Source organism: Sphaeramia orbicularis, chromosome 4 (genome assembly GCF_902148855.1).
Source record: "Sphaeramia orbicularis chromosome 4, fSphaOr1.1, whole genome shotgun sequence".
NCBI classification, from domain to species: domain Eukaryota; kingdom Metazoa; phylum Chordata; class Actinopteri; order Kurtiformes; family Apogonidae; genus Sphaeramia; species Sphaeramia orbicularis.
The window spans coordinates 21,849,987-21,870,669 of NC_043960.1; the positions used below are offsets into that span (position 1 = coordinate 21,849,987).

General features: G+C 38.5%; 1 protein-coding gene and 1 long non-coding RNA gene across 2 annotated transcripts in view; one reads left to right on the forward strand and one right to left on the reverse strand.

Moving 5' to 3' along the window:
* The window catches only part of LOC115417484 (uncharacterized), a 32,897-nt gene extending 25,730 nt beyond the window's left edge, over positions 1-7,167 (forward strand). The window contains exons 3-4 of the long non-coding RNA XR_003935171.1: positions 469-620; positions 4,348-7,167. This is a non-coding gene — a long non-coding RNA (uncharacterized LOC115417484). The remainder of the gene's footprint in view (positions 1-468; positions 621-4,347) is intronic.
* A 3,733-nt stretch (positions 7,168-10,900) lies between these two features.
* Positions 10,901-20,029, reverse strand: LOC115418717 (uncharacterized). Its single transcript, XM_030133273.1, has 9 exons — positions 19,682-20,029; positions 18,261-18,413; positions 17,917-18,022; positions 17,639-17,762; positions 14,846-17,260; positions 14,538-14,706; positions 13,477-13,639; positions 13,243-13,375; positions 10,901-12,401 (listed from the first exon to the last, which is right to left on the reverse strand). Exons 1-9 carry the CDS (start codon positions 19,744-19,746, stop codon positions 12,235-12,237), a joined length of 3,495 nt encoding a protein of 1,164 aa, XP_029989133.1. The 5' UTR covers positions 19,747-20,029; the 3' UTR covers positions 10,901-12,234.
* Positions 20,030-20,683: the final 654 nt, after the last annotated feature.

A 20,683-nucleotide genomic window follows, 5' to 3' on the forward strand; every position in this document is an offset into this window, starting at 1 on the left:
TCTTAAAATGAATCAAGTGTTAATGTACACACGAGACGGTTCCTTGCCATTGTTTCTCGAGACCACCCAAAGTGTTTATATGAACTGGGTTGTGAGTGGGTTTGTTGTACATTGAAAATCATGTGCAAGTTCTTTAGAAGTGCAGTTACAGGGAAGACTTTACTGCTGTTACTCAATTTGTCCGGGCTTTTGGGGAATAAACAAGCACACATTTCCATTGCAAAACATAGAAATGGAACAATATATAAAGAGAGTTGCACCGGTGTAATAAAACACTTTTAATTATAATGACTTATAGTGCATGTGTGTCTGCTTTAAGTGCATGTATGTACATCCTTGTCTGTTTTTGCCACTAGTCACTAATCTATATATGTGTGTGTGTATATGTGACATTTTAGTAATATGGTTTACCAAACAACACCTGAATTTATCTCGTGCTTTCTTCTTCTGTGTTTGTTTCCCTCCCAGGTCCAGACATGAAGGAGGCATGCACACACACATACAACGGCACCTACAGTCTGTCTGCGGTCTACCACCACCCTACCACACACACACACACACACACGCCTGTTTCAGTAAAAACGAGAGACCACCGAGTCAGGAGTCGGGATAATAATGGTGTGAGTGTGAGAAAACAAATTCATTATCCACTGCTGTTTTCACTCTGAATAATTTAAACACATCCAGAATGTCAAGCATCCATTTTGGGATTAAGATAAAATATTATTAGCTTAATATTTTTTTAGTGTTTTAGCAACACAGGATACACTTTATAAATAATTATTTGTGGTGTTTTTATGTGAGAGGGATGTCTTTTATTTAATATGTAAATCCTATTGTCACGTTAAGAGTCGTTTTATGCTGTCATTCATGTTATTTGTCGTGTGTCCGTCCTGGTGCATGTGTTAAAGCCTGCTCTGTCTTTTTCTATTTCACTCGGTCAAAACCAGTCCCCACAAGTTAAGTATAACAGCTGTACCACATATTCCACAAACCCCCATGTTAAAACCCCTAACCCACCCAGTGCCCCTCCCAGGCTTCCCAGCATCCTGCTTCGCCCTCCCTCCGAAAAACATGCGTGGTGAAATTACAGTGTGAGGCAGCATTGTGGGAAACACTTTCCGCCCTCTGACTCTTTTTCAGTCGTCTTATCTTTTTTCTATTTCCACTACTGTTTTCGGTGGGTTTGGGCCGGGTATATTTTTGATGTTCATTAAACTGTCAAACAGCTGCCTGTGTTAATTTGCATCTGCAGTGTCAGTGAGTTCAGCATGAGGTTAACAAGGTATTAGCACAGTCTTAAATATAATCAGCCTCTATGTATTTTCCTTTTTTTTTTTTTTTTTTTTTTTTTCCAGTTACATATAGGGTGACAAAATGTGTTTTATTATAGTATCTGAAGTGCACAGTGCATTTATGAGTGTGTGTGTGCGTTTCATCCACAAATTAACAAACGCTCCGATTATTTTTGCATGGAACATTTCAACCCAAAACAACTGAAGTACACTGGCTAGAAAAAAACTTCAGATTGTGATGTAGAATATACACTTTTTCCCGTAAAGTTGGAATAATTTTGTTGTCAGACACATTTGGCTTTTTATTCATATTTATACACATCAGTAACCACCAGACATTTTCCACTTCATTAAATCTGGCTCTTCAGATGGTTCCAGTCAGGATTCTTTGAAAGTAGGTTCCTGTGTTTCCAGAGAGTTTTAAGTGGAACCATATTAATCATGGATGTGTCAATAACAAAAGGCAGTAATAACGTAATATTTTACACTATTATTTATTTTATTGGAATTTTTTTCCTTTAGGGTTAATTCCCTTTACATTGTCATCTATCCTTATAAAATGCGTCACACACTGTTGCCCATAAAGTTGGAATAATTATGTTTTCAGACACATTTCTCTTTTTATTCCTACTTATACACATCAGTAATCGCCTTGGATCACATGCAATGATTACATACTGAGTCCTAGTTATACTTTATGAAGAATAAATGAAGAATATACAATTATTTCATGTGACAAAGTAAAAATAGTTTATGTCAACTTCATGGGCAATTGTGTAATTTGAAGAAAAAGCAGATTTAGGCTTTATTTCAGTATTTTAATGCTGTAATAACACTGCAACAGTGCAAAAATTTGACAGCATAACCCTTCAGTAACTGAAAGGCAAGATAAATAATAGGAAAATAATTGTATCATTGCAGCATCATTCACAGAGCAACATCATGCCTTGGTTTTTTGTAGTGCAGGTTAACAGACAGGACCGCCCTCATAGTATAACTGTGTTACTAACCAGCTGTAATGGCACACTCCATCAGTTCAGCTTTGACTGCGTGGGGCTATAGCTTGGTTAACAGTCGGCACCGGTGCAGCATGAAAGTGTGTGTGCTGGCTATTAAAGCACTTGAGAAACAGAGAGGAGAAAGGACTTGCACTGCTAATGGATGTGACTATTGATGTTCCCATTTAGCAGCACACTGTAAACGATAGGGCAATGATTGTGTTGAAGACAGAAGGAGGTGGAAGAGGAGTGGAGAGCGGTTTGGCTTGGTGATGATAATGACAAGGAAGGTTATTATTTGGCGCCCTGCAGAGTCTGTCTCTGCTTTGTGCATACGAGTGTGTGTGTGTGTGTGTGTGTGTGTGTGTGTGTGTGTGTGTGTAAGAAAGAGAGGCACTCTTCCTCATCTCTCTTGCTCTTGTCGCTATCAGCTATTATTCACTTTTCACTTTTTCTCTCCAGTCCTGCACCTCTTTTATGACATTACTCTCTCCTGCTTGTCTACATCCAGTCGTATCCATCTCTCTTTCACATCCACCTGTTTTCTCAGTTGCTCCCATTTTTTTTTTTTTTTTTTTTTTTTTTTTACACCACTGTAATCTTTTGTAATAGCACAGAACAATAGAAAAGAAGTAGGAAAATTGTTACTTCTTCAGATGGTTTTAGGGTAGCATGTTGCCCTTGAAATATTGATTCACCCACTAGTGCGTGTGTGTGTGTGTGTGTGTGTGTGTGTGTGTGTGTATTTTTCCCAGCTGTGTTGAGCTGTGTGGGTGTGTGTGTTTGTCCTGTCAGTTCCAATCAGTGTGTATATGATAAATATGAATACAGTCAGGCTGCTCACAGGTTTGGCAGGAGACCACCTCCAGCTGGACTCAGACCCCCACTCAAGTGTGTCTGTGCGTGTTTTGTGAGCGGGGTTGTACATGTCAGCCTGTATCTGTCAGCGCCTTGACAACCTTAGGATGAAATTACGAAAAATATACAACATAATACGCTGCTTGGCACACCATGCACACAAAGCTTTGCAACACAAAGGAAAGAATAGTTTTAGTATTGATCAACCCAGGGGGGGCATGGAACCCCACACACTCTGCTTACAGACGTACAACAAAAGCAACACAGATAATATTATAATCAGATGATTTGAAATTTGATGAATTCTTGCAAACTTGCAGAGTTGTTTTAATGGACATGCAATCCTGTCACCCCTTAGTTCAGGGGTGTCAAACTCATTTTGATTCAGGGGCCATATTTAGCCCAATTTGATCTCAAATGGGCCAGACCAGTAAAATAATGACTTAATAACCTATAAATAATGACAAATCCAAGTTTTTCATTTGTTATAGTACAACAAAACCCCCAATTGAATTATGAAAATATTACATTTTACAAAAAAGCTGTGAATAACTTGAAAAAACAGAAATTTCATTTGAAAAATTAGTGCAATTTTAACAATATTATGCCTCCACTTATTATTTATACATGCACATTACACACAATGTTACATAAACGTTTGGTAACAGGCAGAATATTGTAAAAATTGCACATTTCGGGTTGTTCATCTTTGTTTTTATTTCTGTATTTATTTGCATTTTACTGTGAAGAAATAGTTTTGTAAATGTAAATATTTTCACAGTGTAATGTTATTTTTTTCACTTAAATTTTTTCCACATAATTTTTCACAAAGAAAATTTGTAGTTGTCATTATTTATGGGTTATTGTGTTGTTATTTTTACTGGAGATCACATTGGTCTGTATGTGGACCCTGAACCAAAATGATTTTTGACAATCTTCACTATTCAGGTAAATTTTTGCACTTTCATCCCGCGGGCTGGAATGGAACCTTTGGCGGGCCAGATTTGGCCCCCGTGCCGCATGTTTGACACCTTTGCCTTAGTGCAACTCCCATATTTTTCTTAAACTAAACTTGTCAGTCCTTGAGAAGATTAGACGATGGATAGTCTGGAAGTTTGTTAATAAGCATCCCATATTAAAATCCATCTATCATTCTCTGTGTGTGTGTGTGTGTTTGTGTGTGTCTGTAATTGCAGGTCAGCGGAGACAGAAGGAGACGCCATTCCAGCTGTGAGGAGATGGAATAAGTCGACGCACATACAAACAGACCTGGAAGGGGCGTGAGCAGGTGAGCATTAAGTCAGGCAGCTAAACAGATCACGTCGCGGTATGATATCTGCAGACAGGCAGACAGAGGAGACCGGTCTGTACCTGCAGGCAGAGAGCAACAACTCACAGCACCACTGCCAGGAATTTCCTCCCCCTCCTAAGAGAGAGAAACAGAGAGAGAGAGAGAGAGAGAGAGAGAGGAGGGGTGAGGGACTGAAGGTGAGAGACCAAGATAAACTGGGGTTTTTACTGATGCCTTTTTATGCAAACCAGATTGCAAAGATTAATCTGACTGAAACTGGATGGTAATTTTTGCATGTATTCCAATTTTTTTTTTTTTTGGGTGGGGGGGTGATAACTAATAATGGAGTTCAGCATTCAGGTTTATGTTTATTCAGTCATCCATAATACCAAATGGAGTTGCATTAACAAGCGAAATAACATCAATTTGTATCGAAACTTTGCCTCAAAATGAATTGTATTATTAGATAAAGTAAATAACAGGCTTACTGCTTTCAAAGAATATTTAATATCAGTTATGAATAAAGCATGCCAACCTAATTTCTCCTTTCAAATGTTTTCTTTCCCCTCCGTTTGGTAGTGTACATAATTTACAATGTGTTATTTTTAGTTCATTTGTTGTTTTCCTCCAGTGGCACTTTGGGTTTCATCCTTTAGAAGTGTTGTTTTTCTTCTTTATGACAACTAGATGTCTTTTAAAACAGAAAAAAAAGCATTTTTCTTTTCATATTATCAGTTTCTAGCTTCGTTATGCCTACATTTATCTCCTAAATAACAATGTAAAGTTATACTCAAGCGACTCTCACTGGTTTCGTATGTCATTTAGGGTGGGAACAAGATAACCTAAAGTAGAAATCACACAAAAACTTAGCATAAACTGTTCTAGTTGGCTACATTTGAGCCTAGTAATCTCCCTTAACCTCAAATGATGATTTTCAATTGGGGAAAAAGAAAGGAAACGGCGCATTCACACGCTGCGGAGATATCGGTTGCAGATGGCTCTTTTGTTATTTTGGAGTAATTTGATATCCTCTCCAACGATCTATCTTTCTGGAATTACTGGGGTGTTTTGACACTAACTGTGAAACTGAATGTATCTGTTACACAAACTTGTTCTTCTAGTTTGCTTTTGTGGTCACTCAGACGAGGATATTTTACATTGTTTCATCCATGTTCTGCACCGCTTATGCATTTTTAATCACTAGTACCTTCTTTTATATTTTATTATGTTACTTTATTTGTACGTTGGTCCGGTAACAAACACGCTTCCTTTCTCATACATCTAACCTTGTCTTTTAGAAACTTATTAAACAGATCGGCCTTGTTCCACGGCCAAGTTCTTTCGGCACAATTTATATTTAGTTTACAAACACGCCACCTGAAATTTTTACAAGTCACAACTCCCCCCTACACAAGCAACCGCCCGCACTTATCTAAAAATGATTCAGTGGTTAAATGTCAGAGCTGTCGGTGCCATTAAGGCCAGCTTGTTTGAAGGAAGGACACCCTTGCCTGGCCTCTCCCTCCTCCTTCCTCTGTCTCTTCTGGTTCCTCTTGCTCAATCCCCTTTCTTCCTCCTCACTCCCGTCAGCTCTCTCATCATCCACCACCCCCACACCACCACCACCACCCCACCCACGCTGCCTGGTTTGAGGGCTGATGTGCAGACCTTGTCATTCAGATTAGGGCCACATTGTCAGCTCAGGGCTCTTCTCTCTCTAGTTGCATGTCCTGGATCTTTCTTCCTACTGTCACCCTCATCCTGCGGCCAAAGAAGACCTTATAAAGCAACATTCCTTCTCATCCACTTCTGTCAATTCCAACACTGTCACTCAAATCACTTTTCAGTAGAGTGGAGAGGCTGAGTTAGCAGTGTCCCTTGCAGCAAGGACTGTGCTTTTTGGTCAGAGTTGGGTGACGCATCAGCTTGATTGAGTTTATTTTTTTCTTTGTTTTTTTTTTTTTTTTGCTCTTGCTTCAAACTGACAACTTTCTCTGGATAATATTTTACCTGAGAAGACCACGTAGAACCAGATCTCCGGTTCTGGAGAGACGACAAACAGCGCAATCTTAACCATCAGACACGTCAAGCACACATCTTTAGAAATTTGAAAGTAGGAGATTCCTGCTTGATAGCTTCCCGAGAAAGGTGCTATTGTTAAGCTTTGAAATAAATACTTGGCAGATGAGAAACACACCACAAAATCTTAGTCACTCCTCATCCAGACCTGTAAAAACATCCCAATACTGTGTGTATCATCCAGCCACATCGTGACTCACTGCCACAGCTTTATTGTCACATCAGATATCGTTGCGGCTGCAATTCTGTGGCACTTGATTTTTGTGCCTGTAACAAACCTGTTTTTCTGTCACTGAACAGCGATGATTCAGCACTGTGTAATAAAACATGGTGGACAGTTTCTTTACTGGTAGTAGACACAATGCAGAAACAGTGCCACATCATAACGAAACAACAGATGCTATTCATCCGGGTGAGAAGACGTGAGTTTCAGACCCGGTGTCTGCTTTACCCTCCAGCATGCATATATAGCCCTAGAGACAGGCTCTTATGAGGCCACTGTGCTTCAATACAGCATATGATGACTAGCTGCAACCTCCACCCAGGTGCAGTGTTTACTAAAACCTGCTATGAGTCAGGAGTTTCAAGATGACTTCCCCCCCTTCTAACTGTTACGTGCGGTTAAATAAAATGTGTTCTCACTGACTGACGCTGTCTTTGGCGTCATAATGATCATGTGTCATGGAAGTTAATAGGGTAGAAAGCACCTGGTTCATCATGATGCTACGAAGTGGGACAAAGCCACATCTGCTTCATTTGAATAAGGACTAACAGAGAGGAAAACACAGGGGGATTGTTTTTTTTGTTTTTTTCTATATTGTATATTTTTTGTATCTTGCTTGTTTTTTCTTATTGGCTAAAATTTGCTTAGAGCTCTTATTTATGTCTTTGTGCATAAGAAATCAATATAAGTGAATCCCCAAAGGAACTTTGTGTTGGTAAATGCAAGTTATGCAAATTTACAGGATTTCAGTTCTGTTGTAACATGTTGATGGTCATATGAACTATGTTTTCAGCTCAAAAATGTCCAGTTTCATCACAATTAATGCTAGATTTTCATGTCACAAATGGCCAAGTTATATTTTAACTGACTTTACCTGAAAAACAAATATTCTATTCTTTTAGATTCCCCATTTTTTCTTACAAGATTATATACTATATATCATGTGTTATTTTTACAGGTTGCAATATGGAGTATGGTGCTGATCCATCCTGCTTATGTTACGCTAATACATACATTAAGAATGTCAAACATCACTTTTTAAATCAACAGTTTTCTAATAATAAGCATTTTTATAAAGAAATAACAATTCTATATTGTTATTTACTCTTTAGAATGATGATAAATTATACAATAAATAATTCTGATCCTAGTTTTTGCACAGGGATCATTTGTGGAAACGGTGACATGGCTGCCGAGCATCAGTATGATGGGATCTGTAACAACCATGTCACATCCGTCCACTGCCACATTTTGTATTTTTGTTAAGCTGTTATTGTTTTAGATCCACAATACTAACATTTATGAATAAGAGGAGAATTAGCAATAGTAAGTATATAAGTTTATTACTAATAAAGTACTGGTACTGACCAGATCATCATGGGTAATGTCATGTCCGTCCACCAGCAAAAGTTTTCACATACTCGTGCTATTCAAAATCCAATATTTCTGAAAATATAGCTTCCGCTGTCAAATACTATCAGTAGTCTGTGCACAAATGGATTAGCATTATTTCAACACAGTTCTATGCATTTCTTACACTTTTTTTTTTTGACAAAAATGGCCACTCATTTGACCCCCTAAGTAAATTTTAGCCGTTTTACATTATGTGAACAGCCATTACCCACTGTACAGAATGCAGAAAAAAAAAAAACAACCTTTATTCATTCTTTATCTTAATCTGAGGATGTAATATCCGTTAAATTTTGACCACTAATCTAAATGTAATAATAATTATACATTTAATTTTGTGGAGCCGATTAGCTGAAATGAAGATGACTCAGCCACTGCATGTAAAAACACATTTCCTACCCTCTCAGAAAAGGATATAGTGAAAGATGGAGAGAGTAAGAAGCCTCTTCACCCACACAGAGGACTCACTCCTCTGCATCTCTAAGCAGACTGTCATCCCTGGTCACCATCAGGTCCATGTTCGCCCCAGTGAACATTCAACGCTGTCGGTGAGTTTGAGCTAAATTGAAAAAACCATCGACCGTTGATTGTACCCTGTGGCTGTCCTGTGTCACCCGGAGTCTTAAAGAAGAAAGAACAAGATGTAAAACATACAGAAACATTCACACATGCATGGTATTGGTGTTAAGATTTTATTTAAAAATGCTTGAAGAGAACTGCATCCGTCCCCTGCAAAGAAATCCCCGGATTGGAGACAATTCCTTCAGCTTTCACAGCAAAGGTCACAATCAACATTCATTGCTGTCGGTGGGTTTAACTGTGTGGAAGAGCTCACTGAACGATGAATGCAACTGTGTCCCAGATTTCATCCGACCGTCACAAGAAATAGCGTCATGATATGCTGATGATGGCATTATTCATTTCTTCGCCCGTCTCCTTCTCTTGCCTCCCACCAACAACATGCACACACAGGCGGTGTGAACTGACAGGAAGTTCAGATTGCATCTCGTCTCGATCATACCGGCTGGGGTGGAGGGCTTCGAGTCTGGCTACTGCAGCATGGGAAGGACAAAATGATTAAAAAAAAAAAAGTGGAAAATATGACCTTTTGAGGAGAAATGAACACATACATGTACTTGCAAATACTAAATGTCTGTCTAATGTTAATCATTTTGTAATAAATGTTGAAATAAATAATGAACTCTCATTCATGTTTTACATCTAACAACTAAGATATTTTAATTCTATTTTTTTTGTTGTTTTATCAAATAAACATTTCCAGTCAATGTTGTGAGTCTTTCATGTCTTTTATTTGGTGATGTAAAAGCAGAGAGGCTTTAAGAAAAAAAACAAAACAATGACCTTCAATATTACTAGTAATTGCTCTTTTCATCACCTCCACTTTTTTTTTTTTAAACCATTTTTTACTTTGTTGTTAAAGCTGCTTTTTCTTCCTAATTCAAAATCAAGATAAATGTCCTGACAGTTATATTAAATGCTTGAGAATTATTTTGTCTTTAAGGATTAGTCATTTAAGAAGCAACAGATTAGTGGCTAAGTCATATACATGTCTAGTAAATCCAGTACAGTTTTGACAAACCTGCGCACACCAACCTAACATCCAGCTAACAGTGTAGTTAAAATTTAAAGAACAGATGAGGAATCATTTCAACTCTGCACAGTCTTTCACTGTTAATCATACTCCTTTTTTTTTGCCTGGGTTCATCTAGTTTTCACACTACACCATTTAAGTCAATCAGTTCCAGTTTAATAGTGTTTCTTTTGATAATAAAATGTAAAATAGGGCATGTAATTAAAATAAGATTTTACTGGAAGAGAATTAAGAGACAGAAAGGTATCCAGAATATTTTTTTGATAAACTCAGTAAATTTGTATAAGTTAAATGTATGCAATGCCAATATGGCACCTCTTCCAATATGTGTATGTGCCCACTGTATAAGGGTACTACAAATGCAAATAATCCCCACATTGTAGTTTTTCCTCCACTTTTATGCCACTGTTTGAGTAGGTAGTTATGTAAATGATACATTTGCACATCAATGAAAAAACAGCCTTATATAATTAGGTACTGTCCCACCTAATCAGAACCTGTTTATTATTTCAATGAAGAACAGTGCTGCTTTTGTGCCATAACAGCTCTTTGACCAGTAAAGATAAAGCACCCATGCTGTGGGGACAAACCCTTTTAGTTTCATTTACGTAACATGTCATAATCTCCATTTTTCCAACAAAACACCACAACAGAAATGTAAAAGCAAAGACATCCCTATTTTTAAACAGTCAAGGTTGCGCATTTATTATGTAAATATGAGTAAGTTATTAATGTCAAACTGATGACGTGTATGAGCTGCAGTGAATTAATGCCATGCTTAGGTCACCAAGCCATGTGGTTGACATTAAACAAGAGCAGAGGCGTTGATTTATACCAAAATATTCAAGAGAAAATATAAGCAGATGTACAAAAGGAAAGAAAAAATGCCTTTCTTTTCATCTAAGATTGAGGTAACAGGAACTACTGGTAAAATAAATAAAATAGAAAAACATATCAGTTCCTCACTGCCTGAATTGAAGTTGATGTATTATGTAAGTTATTGAGCAAAATAAATGCTTGTGAGCAGGAGACACGAAATTAAGTGGTAGATGAATCCTGCATGAAATGAACAGGATTCATAACTTCCACTGTCCACTAGGGGGACACCAAAGAACAGGACATGAGACAAAAAAACTCATCCAGCTCAGGTTTATTTTCTGGGTGTTTTTTTTTTTGGTACAGTTACATAATACAAAGTACAATGCAGTGGCAGAAGAAATCGAAAGTCAGAATAAAAAAACAAAATCAACACTATGAATTTACAAGAACATGAAAAATCTCAAGTAATGCTATTTTCACAATGTTTTAAAAATACTTCAGTGGATCTTGTTTTCAGTCTCCAATATCAAAATACATCAAAATTACCTGAAGGGTCTGGAGGGAATAAAAAAATATAATTTCTAAGAAAATACAGTGATTAGTATTAATTCATTTTTTGTGATGTAAAAAGTACAGTGTAGCTTCTTGAGCATTATTTACGAAGTACCTTGAGACACGGTTTGGATTTGCAGGAGTGGTCATTATTTTTGTAGAACATTGGGTGAGTTTGTGAAAGACATTATCAGCAGGAAAATGCTCAATTAAGGACAATTAAGGATTTGTCTGACCAATCTCCAATAGATATCTGATGTATAACAAAATTATGACAACAGCCCAGGAGTATTCAGTGTAAATAATCAACATTGAATCAACAGAAATTAATGTAGCTGCACGTTTTATACATAACTTAGGACTTAATCAACAGTACAAAACAAAACTGAGATGGAAATCCAACCATGTAAACAAACTATCACAATAGCATTAGCTTTACAGTCTGCTACGCTATGTTGATATACTCAATTACTTTAACAAAAATAAGTAAAGGCTTTTTTTTTAAAAAACAAATTTCAGCTTTCTTTTAAGCTAAGAAAACATGTTTCGAGTTGCTCAAAAGAGGTGAGCCACCAGCAACATGTTTATGCTGCACAAGACTAACAAAATGGGTTTATGAATTAAGTTGAAAACTAAATCTGTAGTGCTACTGATAAACTAAGTGTGATGTAGTATTTGTTTCCTGTTGACTTGATTTCCACATCATGCTCTTAATTAGACTTCTCTTTCTGTGATGGAAAACCTCACATGCTAATATGTGATACTACAGATTTTGCAGAGTCGTTTAAGATTCACCTGAGAAGATTAAAAACAATGTGATAATGAAGTAAAGACTGACAGAAAAAGATGCAAAACTGAAATCTTACCAAAATGAAGAATAAGAAAGATGCTGCTATCTGGCGTTGCTATGGTGCTACAGTTCATAGGGACAGAGCAGTGAAACTGAAATACATAGTAATCAGTGAGATCCTGACATTGTCCCAAAGACATTTCTGTTTTTTCAAAAGCGTTTCATCTAAGGATTGCGTTGCAGCATGACTAAGTGGTTTTTTTCCCCTCTACATCAGTTGAGTTGCAGTTCATTTTGCCGTCCTTCTTTATTGCCTGATGTCTGCTGGTCTGAGCTGTCTCTCACCCTCAGCCAGGAAGATCTGCATGGCCTTGTAGAGCAGATGGACGCCCAGCTCCCTCTTCCTCTTCAGCTGCCAGTTAGACACAACACCATAGAAATCCCCTCGCTTCTGATTTGTGAGCTTCTTCAACCCTGGGACGCGATTGAAAAATAAAAGTGGTTACTAACAAGCTTGTTGAAAATGAAATTTTACTCATTATTCTGCCACATTAACATGTCCAACCTTGTTATGCAAATCGGTTAAAATACATACAATGAATTATTAGAAAAGCTGTGCCTTGCAGTTCTGTCACACACCTAGAAAACTTTAAATGCCGTTTTAATACATGAACACCTTATAAAATGCAGTAATAGGTCAAGAATATTAATGATATTATAAATACTTAGATGTCTTTTTGTAACATTAAAATTGTCAGTAACCGAAAAGTAAAAGAAACCAAGAAAATAAATTACACCTCCCCTGAATTTACCTTTTCATGTATTCTGATTAAAAAAAAATATTTTATTCCACTTTTATGGGCAACAGTATGTTAACAAGTTAGAGAGAAAATCCCACCATGAACATTTTCTTTGAATCCTGTCACACTGACTGAGCTATGACATTTGCTAATCATCCAATTTGGTGGTCTTTAGAAGTCCCTTAAATTGCTCTTGACATATGACCTGTTTTAGCCATTTTGATATTTAATATTCTTAAGATAAGGCAGATACCCCATACGTTTAATTTTATCTGAGTCATGATAATAGTCCAAAAACAGTCAGTTCTCAGCTACAAGGGACTTTGTCTTCACGACTTCTAAATGCCATGTTATGCACTTAATGCGAGCAATAATTAGTCGATAATTTACATTAAATAAGCCTTGACATTTAAGACACCGACACAAAGGTGACTGGTTTTCAAACTGACTTCTTTAGTAGATTAGATCTCTGTTACAGCGGTGATAATTGGAGGAAGAGCTCCAATTGTACTCACCGATTGCTTCCACCATGCTGGCCTCTCTGGTGTAAGCCTCCACTGGAATGACATTTTGGAAACAATGCAGAGAAATGACACCCTGCTCTGCATTCCACACCTGAAGAATGTGCTGCACTTTGGGACACAGTTTCTAACACGGAAACAACAGGAACCTTGTTTTATATTCATGCTGCAGATCATATTTTAATCAAAATTTGATTGCTGATCAGTGATCTACATATGCCGTCTTACCTTTGCAGTCTTGTCTCCCTTGTAGTACTCTAAAGCCTCATATAGGTGACTATATGGGCGGGACCGTTTCCCTTTGCCCACATAAAATATGGAATGAATAAATGTCTGGAAACACTCCTGAGGAGTCATTGTCTGACTGCGGAATGGAAGATTTTTTGTCACCCTGAAAAATGAAGAAAACACTTTATGACGACTGATGACAGTTCATAATCAGCAACGAACACGAACTAGAATATAAATTAGACGCGTCCACTATCCTTACATCATAAACAGGGTTCCTACAGGTTTTTACAAGTTAAATTTAAGACTTTTCAAGACTACTAAGTACAGAATTTAATCTCCATTTCACAGGCTATTTCACAGCCATACAGGCAGTAATTCGTGGCTCCTAGAATTTAGGAAAACTTGTGTCAACCAAGTAGAGAATGATCTTTTCTCCAACCAGGCATTATTAAATTTGCATTTCCCCATGCTCGCTCATTGCTTGCTGTTCTTTAAAGTTCCCAAAGTCAGCTTTCTCGGGAGACTACCGGCTGCACATGTATTGGGCTGAATGTTCTGTGATTATTTCTCACCGGGGGCTGCAAAGTTAGCGATAATTGGTTCCTAATTTCAATATAAATTCTCAGGTTGGAACGGGTGGAACTCAGTCGACTAACGTTACATTCTTTGCAGCTTGTTCATTTCCCAGACACATTTAAGCACAATACAGCCCACAAGTGTATGGCAACATAACTTAAGACTTACCATATCAAATGTAATACCTTTGAAAGACTTTAAGGCATTAAATGCAGATTTGTAACCGATCATTTCTCTAAATTTGTAGCAACCTACAAGTGATGACAACCTTTAGTGTATTTAATTAGTGGCCTTGACCTTTGACCACCAAAATCGTTTCAGTTCATCCTCAAATCCAAGTGAGCGTCTGTGCCATGTTTTGCGACAATCTCTCAGGCCCTTCCTAAGACACTGTGGGCACTGACAGACACACCTTAGACAGTCCTAAAGACGCATTATGGATGCACTGAATTAATCATAAATCAGCATATGTGATGACAGACCTCGGGTCCAGCAGGAGGTAGTTGAAGCTAGACTTGATAATGCCTTCCCTCCATTTTCTGTTCTGATCTGGTTGGTCAAACTGTTCGCACAAAGCCTGTTCGTCAGCCTGGCAACTCGGCAGCTCAAAGGTCTGCAGGGCGCGGCACAGTTCTGGACTGTAAGCCGAATCTACAGAATTAAAAGATAGAGACAAATAAGAAATGTTAGCTGTGGTTATAACATGGAAAATAATACCAAACTAACAGTTATTCTAGTAGTTATTTAATAGTCACATTACAAGTCAGGGGTTTTTATCCAATCCGCTCACCTGTTTGAGTCTGATCTGTCAGTTTCTGGAGTCGTGGTCCTTGGGTCTTCGACTCCTGCAACAGGCGGCACAGCCTTCGCATGTAGGTGGGCCTGGTGCGGCTGCTGATCGGGCCAGGGCTCTCCCCCAGCTCCTTTAATTTCAGCCTCAACTCCCTGTCAGTCAGCCCTTTTGTTTCTGGGAACATTCTGACTTCATCATCATTTTCCTCCTTTTGTAGCACTGTCTGGGGTATCTGGTTTTCCTTTTCTTTGTTATTCATCACGTCAGTCTGCATAGACCGCCAGTCATAGAGGATTGTCTCCTCGCTGCTGGTAGTACTCAAACTAGAGCTGAGTGATGTGTTAGCAGTAGGTGGGATGTGGATCTCTATAAGCTTGTGGCCCTGCTCCGTATCAGTGTAGAGATACTCTACTGGCTCATCCAGATCCTGAATGTGTGGACGCCCCCCAGGAGTGTAAGAAAGGTTAGCCAGGTGCTGTGGCCTACGACAGCTTGACAACCGGCTCATGCTGTACCTGGGTGTGCATCCGGTGCCTGGGGTGCAGGGCAGATCAGAGGAGTCTTCCCTTGACCGTCTTGGAGAAAAGTAAGAGGAGCTGGATGAAGATGACACAGACTCAGGCTGAGAGCTACAGTCCTCAGTGATCCAGACATCGTCCTGACTGTTCATTTGATTTTTACAAGAAAAAACATTCACATCACCCTTTGTTGTTGCCTCATCTGTACTTGTCAGATCATCAGTAAGAAAATCCCTGTCTTCAGTGGAATCCCTGCCTTTTATAGCCAGGGCAATGTCTGCAAGGTTTCTTTCATATGCATCCACTGTTGTGTCAGGGTTTTTCTCCAGTATGACTGTGTCAGATAAAGTCTGTGATTCAACAGCAGGGTCAGTCCCACTCTTGGGCAGGATCAGAGTATCAGCTTGGCTAAAGCTAACACTGTAATCAGCTCCCAAGGTGCTGGACTGTGTGTCCTGTGATTCAGCAGGTAAGCAGTCCCCCCCTGTGCTACTCCCTAAATAGGATGCTTTATGATGATTCACATGTGGAGAATTATAAAAGTTCTCACTGTTTTGAGACCTGGGTGTCTGCCGCCAAGTCCTAACTGGCGTAGGCAGGGTCTCCTCAAAGAGAGAAGTGACAAAGATGCTTTCTGGGGTTCTGCTGGTTCTCAGTGAACACCGACTCAACCTTGAGCGTGTCCTTCCTGTTACAAAAGGACTTGGTGTGAAAGAAAGGTCAAAGTCTTGTTTGAAGTCATCAGCCAGTGGGGTGTCTGCCACTGTCTTTGTAGCCACCTCATCAACATGACTGCAACCCTCAACTGCATCATTAGTTTGGTGTTTTATTTCAGATAAGGCCAGTTTATCGAAAATACTAGGCAAATTTTGTTCATTTTCAAGTTTTAAATCTGTCTGTGGTCGAACACTTTGACAATTACCATCCTGCCTCTCAGCTACAGAATCAGCACCTGTGGAAATCCCAATTTCTCTGTCCGATTTAGTACCAACAGTCCCCTCTTCTACAACAGGGAGTAAGGTTTGTTTGCAGTTTGTAGAGACATCCAAGGCACTTGTATAATGGTCACTGTCACAGCTACTGTAATGACTACTTGTAGTTCCACTGCTACTGCTGCCTCCACAGTAACGTCCTGGCTGTTCAGGCATATTCACTTGAACGTCCTTTAAATTTTCATTCTCTTTTTCATCATCACTCTCTTCCAAAGCACAGTGACTGATGACGGTTTTCTCCAGTTCCTCCTCAGTGCTCTCACTGCTCTCCCGACAAAAAACATAAACATGATCTGGTGATGTGACATCAATTCCTTGCCTGTGTAAAACAGTTGCCATGCGCTCTGAATCCAGGAAATTTGAGTATTCAGACAGTTCAAAAGGTAACCCACTGGGGCTGCCATCAACAGGTGGCTGCTGTTTGGGGTGTTCAGGACTAAATACAGGGAAATACTCATCCACATCTCTGAAGCTGACACTTTTCCGACTTGCTAGCCTGGAGTGAAGTGCTGGAAGAGTGTCTCTTCTGGAGGGGGAGATTTGGTTATCACTTGTCGCAGCATTTGACGTTGATGGCAACACACCATCATCAGCAAACAAATCATGCTCCTTGAGAATTGGCAATCCACCTGTAGGTCCCACTGCAGACATGCGGGTGCTTGATAGCATAGAGGGACCATCAGCCCAATTGCTCCAGTCCTGGCTGGGATGCCCTTTGGAGTCCATATCAGAAAGCCTGTGTGATGCGGGCCATCCATTCATGTTAGACAGATTGAAAAATGAAGAGTGTCTTGTACTGCTCAACGGGGCATCGCCAAAGTCACTAATGACAGATGACTGGGAACTGAAGCTAAATTCTGATTCTGGGTAGCTGGATATGTCTGTCTGATCTGAATACACAGCTGAGGAATGAAAAAAAGACATAAATTAACACAGTTCCTAACAATATAAAAACTTGCCAATTCCCTCACAAATCTGAAAACATGTAATCTGATCTTGAGGTTTTAGATCTTTGCGTGTTTCTTCCAGATCTGGAAAATGACTATTTGGCTCAGCCTTTAGATTTTCAAGTTTTTGAATACAAGAGACATTAGATGGTAATTAAAAACATTTTAACTGGAGATAAATATATGGTTATCTAATCAAAAAGAGAGAAGATAATTTAAAGATATCACTTGTTGGCGTGGGATCAGTGATAGGACAATCTGGTGTGAGCCAGTTATGTTTACTCAGAAAACGCTTAATCAACAAACAAGAGGACAAGACATAAGCAAACTCACAATATTGAAACTGAGGCAGGTCATCATCCTCTGTGTCACCTGAACTGGCCTGATTCTCCTGAAGAAGCTGAGCACATTTTCTGTTCTCCTGTTGTTCTGCAAGCTGTCCTGGTGTATTCCCTTCCTGCAGAAAAAAACGATAAAACACAAGGTCTCTAGCATGAATCAAGACATCAAACAGTGACATTATAAGATACTTTCTGCTGGTTGTGGTAAAGAGCCACTGGGAAAACATGTGTGTATATGTATATTGAATTTATTCTTGTTCAGCCTTGTACATTATCTTTAAGGTTGGGGTTCCCTCCATTCATCAAGAGCACTTTCAAATTCTGGTAACATCCCCACACTGCAGCAATATGAAGAGGGGTAAGACCCTCTGATGACCTGGGAGAAATACAACAGAACAAAAGAGTGTCAGTAAAACACAATTTAATTATACTTAAGAATATTTAAACATTTAAGAACATTTCAGAATGTGCAAATAGTCAGTAAATAAGGTCCCGTCGGAATGGGTTCCGGCACTCCCATGACCCTCAAAAGGAATAAGTGGGTTAGAAATGATGTATGGATGGATGGATATGGTCCAGCTACCAATTTCATTTTATCTTGTTATTGACTATACCTGACATTTGGGTCAGCTCCATGTTGAAGCAGCAATTTCAAGCAGCGTGTGTTTTTCTCAGTCTCTTTGCCAACAGCCAAGTGAATTGCTGCCACCCCTTTACTGCCGACCATGTCAGAACGTGCACCTTGTGAAAGAAGCAGCTGCACAGATCTGCAGAGGGCGAAAGATGCAATACATTAATGCAGTATGTATATAAACAGACACAAAAGATGAGAAAGCACTCATTAGTTTGCAGTAATGTTATAATTAGTAATTGCTTACACAATTTCCATGTAGGTTTTCTTAAATGAATAAATTAAATGATCTAGTCGACCTATACACTCTTAAAATAATGTTCAAAGCTAAAAAATAACCTCATGTCAAAAGCAATACAGGAAATGTTCAAAATTTCCTGAATTCAACATTCAACATGATCTTATAGGGACTGACATATTCACAAAGAAAACATTTAGAACAAATATTATGAAATCCTGTATGTCTGTCAGAGGAGTAAATCTGTGGAACAGCTACACAGATCCTTTGAAAATATGTACCTCTCTCACACCTTAAAAAAAAAAAAGTATAAATATGACTCTTAATAGATATATGAACTTCACGTCTTAAGTTTGTTTGCAACATTTAATATTTATTTCAGCATTCATACTTTTTTCATTGTCAGTGTGAATATGTTGTGTTTGTCAAAGTTGAAGATGTGCTGTAAGACAATGTATAAAGGGCAGGCAAAATAAGCAGAAAGCTTCAGCCTACTCCTTTTAAGTCTGACTGTATAAATAATTTAATTAGTAAAGTATGTAAAATGAATTTTGGTTTCATGGTGATTGGTGGATCTATGGATTATGGATGTGCAAACTGTGTTTGTCTTTCAGACTGATATAAAACAGTAACAAAAAAACAATAAAGTACTATTATTGTCATCGTGTACATTGTGAAGCCTTACAGTTTATCTGCAGTTTAACGAAAATACCAACTCCAACATTAACATCTCGCATTAAAAACTGTAGCGTAAATGAACAGCAAGTTGTCAGTTACACCATAAAAATTAAATTACTACTTTTGAGTGGGTGGGGGGTTGAACTGCAAAACAGTGTTAAATAATTGTTTTTCAGTTCATGAAGGGTGCAACTGTCAATATTTAAGCAAAGTGACAGTCTGAATGGTAAACAAAGCAATAACAGTGACCAACAACACACGGAATCCTGGTGACTTTGAAATGAACTAAGATCATATATAATCATTGTTATTTCATTTATTTGTTAATATTGATTGTGAGAGTTAAAACCCGAAACAGTGGCTACATAGCGTGTCTCTACAAATACATATCAGAGGACCCACCATCAGGACCAGAGTTTTTAAGATCTTGTAACATCTTAACAAAGGGCATGTCTGGGCAAAACACTGGGGACGACGGCTGCTGTTACCTGGGATCTCCATCTTTCACAGCTTTGCAGAGCTGACTTTCGAGCCTCTTCGGCTTTCGATCCATGATCAAGGTAATCCGAGCATATATTATCTGCAACCGCTCATCATCATCTTCAGAATTAGCCCATTGCTTGTCCTTCGATCAAGCTATCGATGAAAGGTAACTTAGCTAACTAAGCTAATAGCGGTTAAAAAGCTGCAGCACATGCTTCTGGTGAACCGGTAATTTAATCAGTACTTTTACTACTTTCTCCATCCCTTTGATACCTAAGGTAGTGCTATGTTTTCAAACCCTAAAAATAAAAATAATCTTCATTTTCAGAGAACGTATTTCGATTAAACTTCCCTCCAAACAAACAAACCCTCCCCTTTGTTGGTGGCAGCCGGAAGTTCCGCCCCGTGCTAGCTGCTATTGGTCGATCCTCCCAAATTAACCAATCAGAGGACACTTCAGAAATCAGCGTTACTGCTAATAATGCCAGTCTGTTTAAACCTTTGGCTCATATTATTGTGTAAGTGACATCTGTGGTCATCTGCAGCACAATGAAATTAATACTTTTATAATGTAAAATAACCGCATAAATAGTTAAAATTAGTTTAGTTATTTGTGCTTCAATCTCCTAGTAAGATGTTTGTGTTTGGGAAATTACAAGCCAAAAACAAATACCCACATATTCAATAGATATTATTTGTGTACATGTTTAAAGTGAAAGAGTTCCAATAATGTATCGATAGAAATATCATAAAAGGCAATGCACCTGACCCTTTCAATACTACATTTAGTACAATACATCACAAATAAGAACAGCAAAAAGAAATCAGGAACTTTAGTGCAGATGTGGTTGAGCAGCAAAACTGTCTGAGAAGAAACTTTACAGTTTAGTCAATATGTTCACAGTATCCAATGGCTTCAAATACCATCTTACAATAGGATCACCGGTACTTCCACATGAAATTCTGAAATGTAAAATGATTGACAATATATGTCTTTAATTTATTTC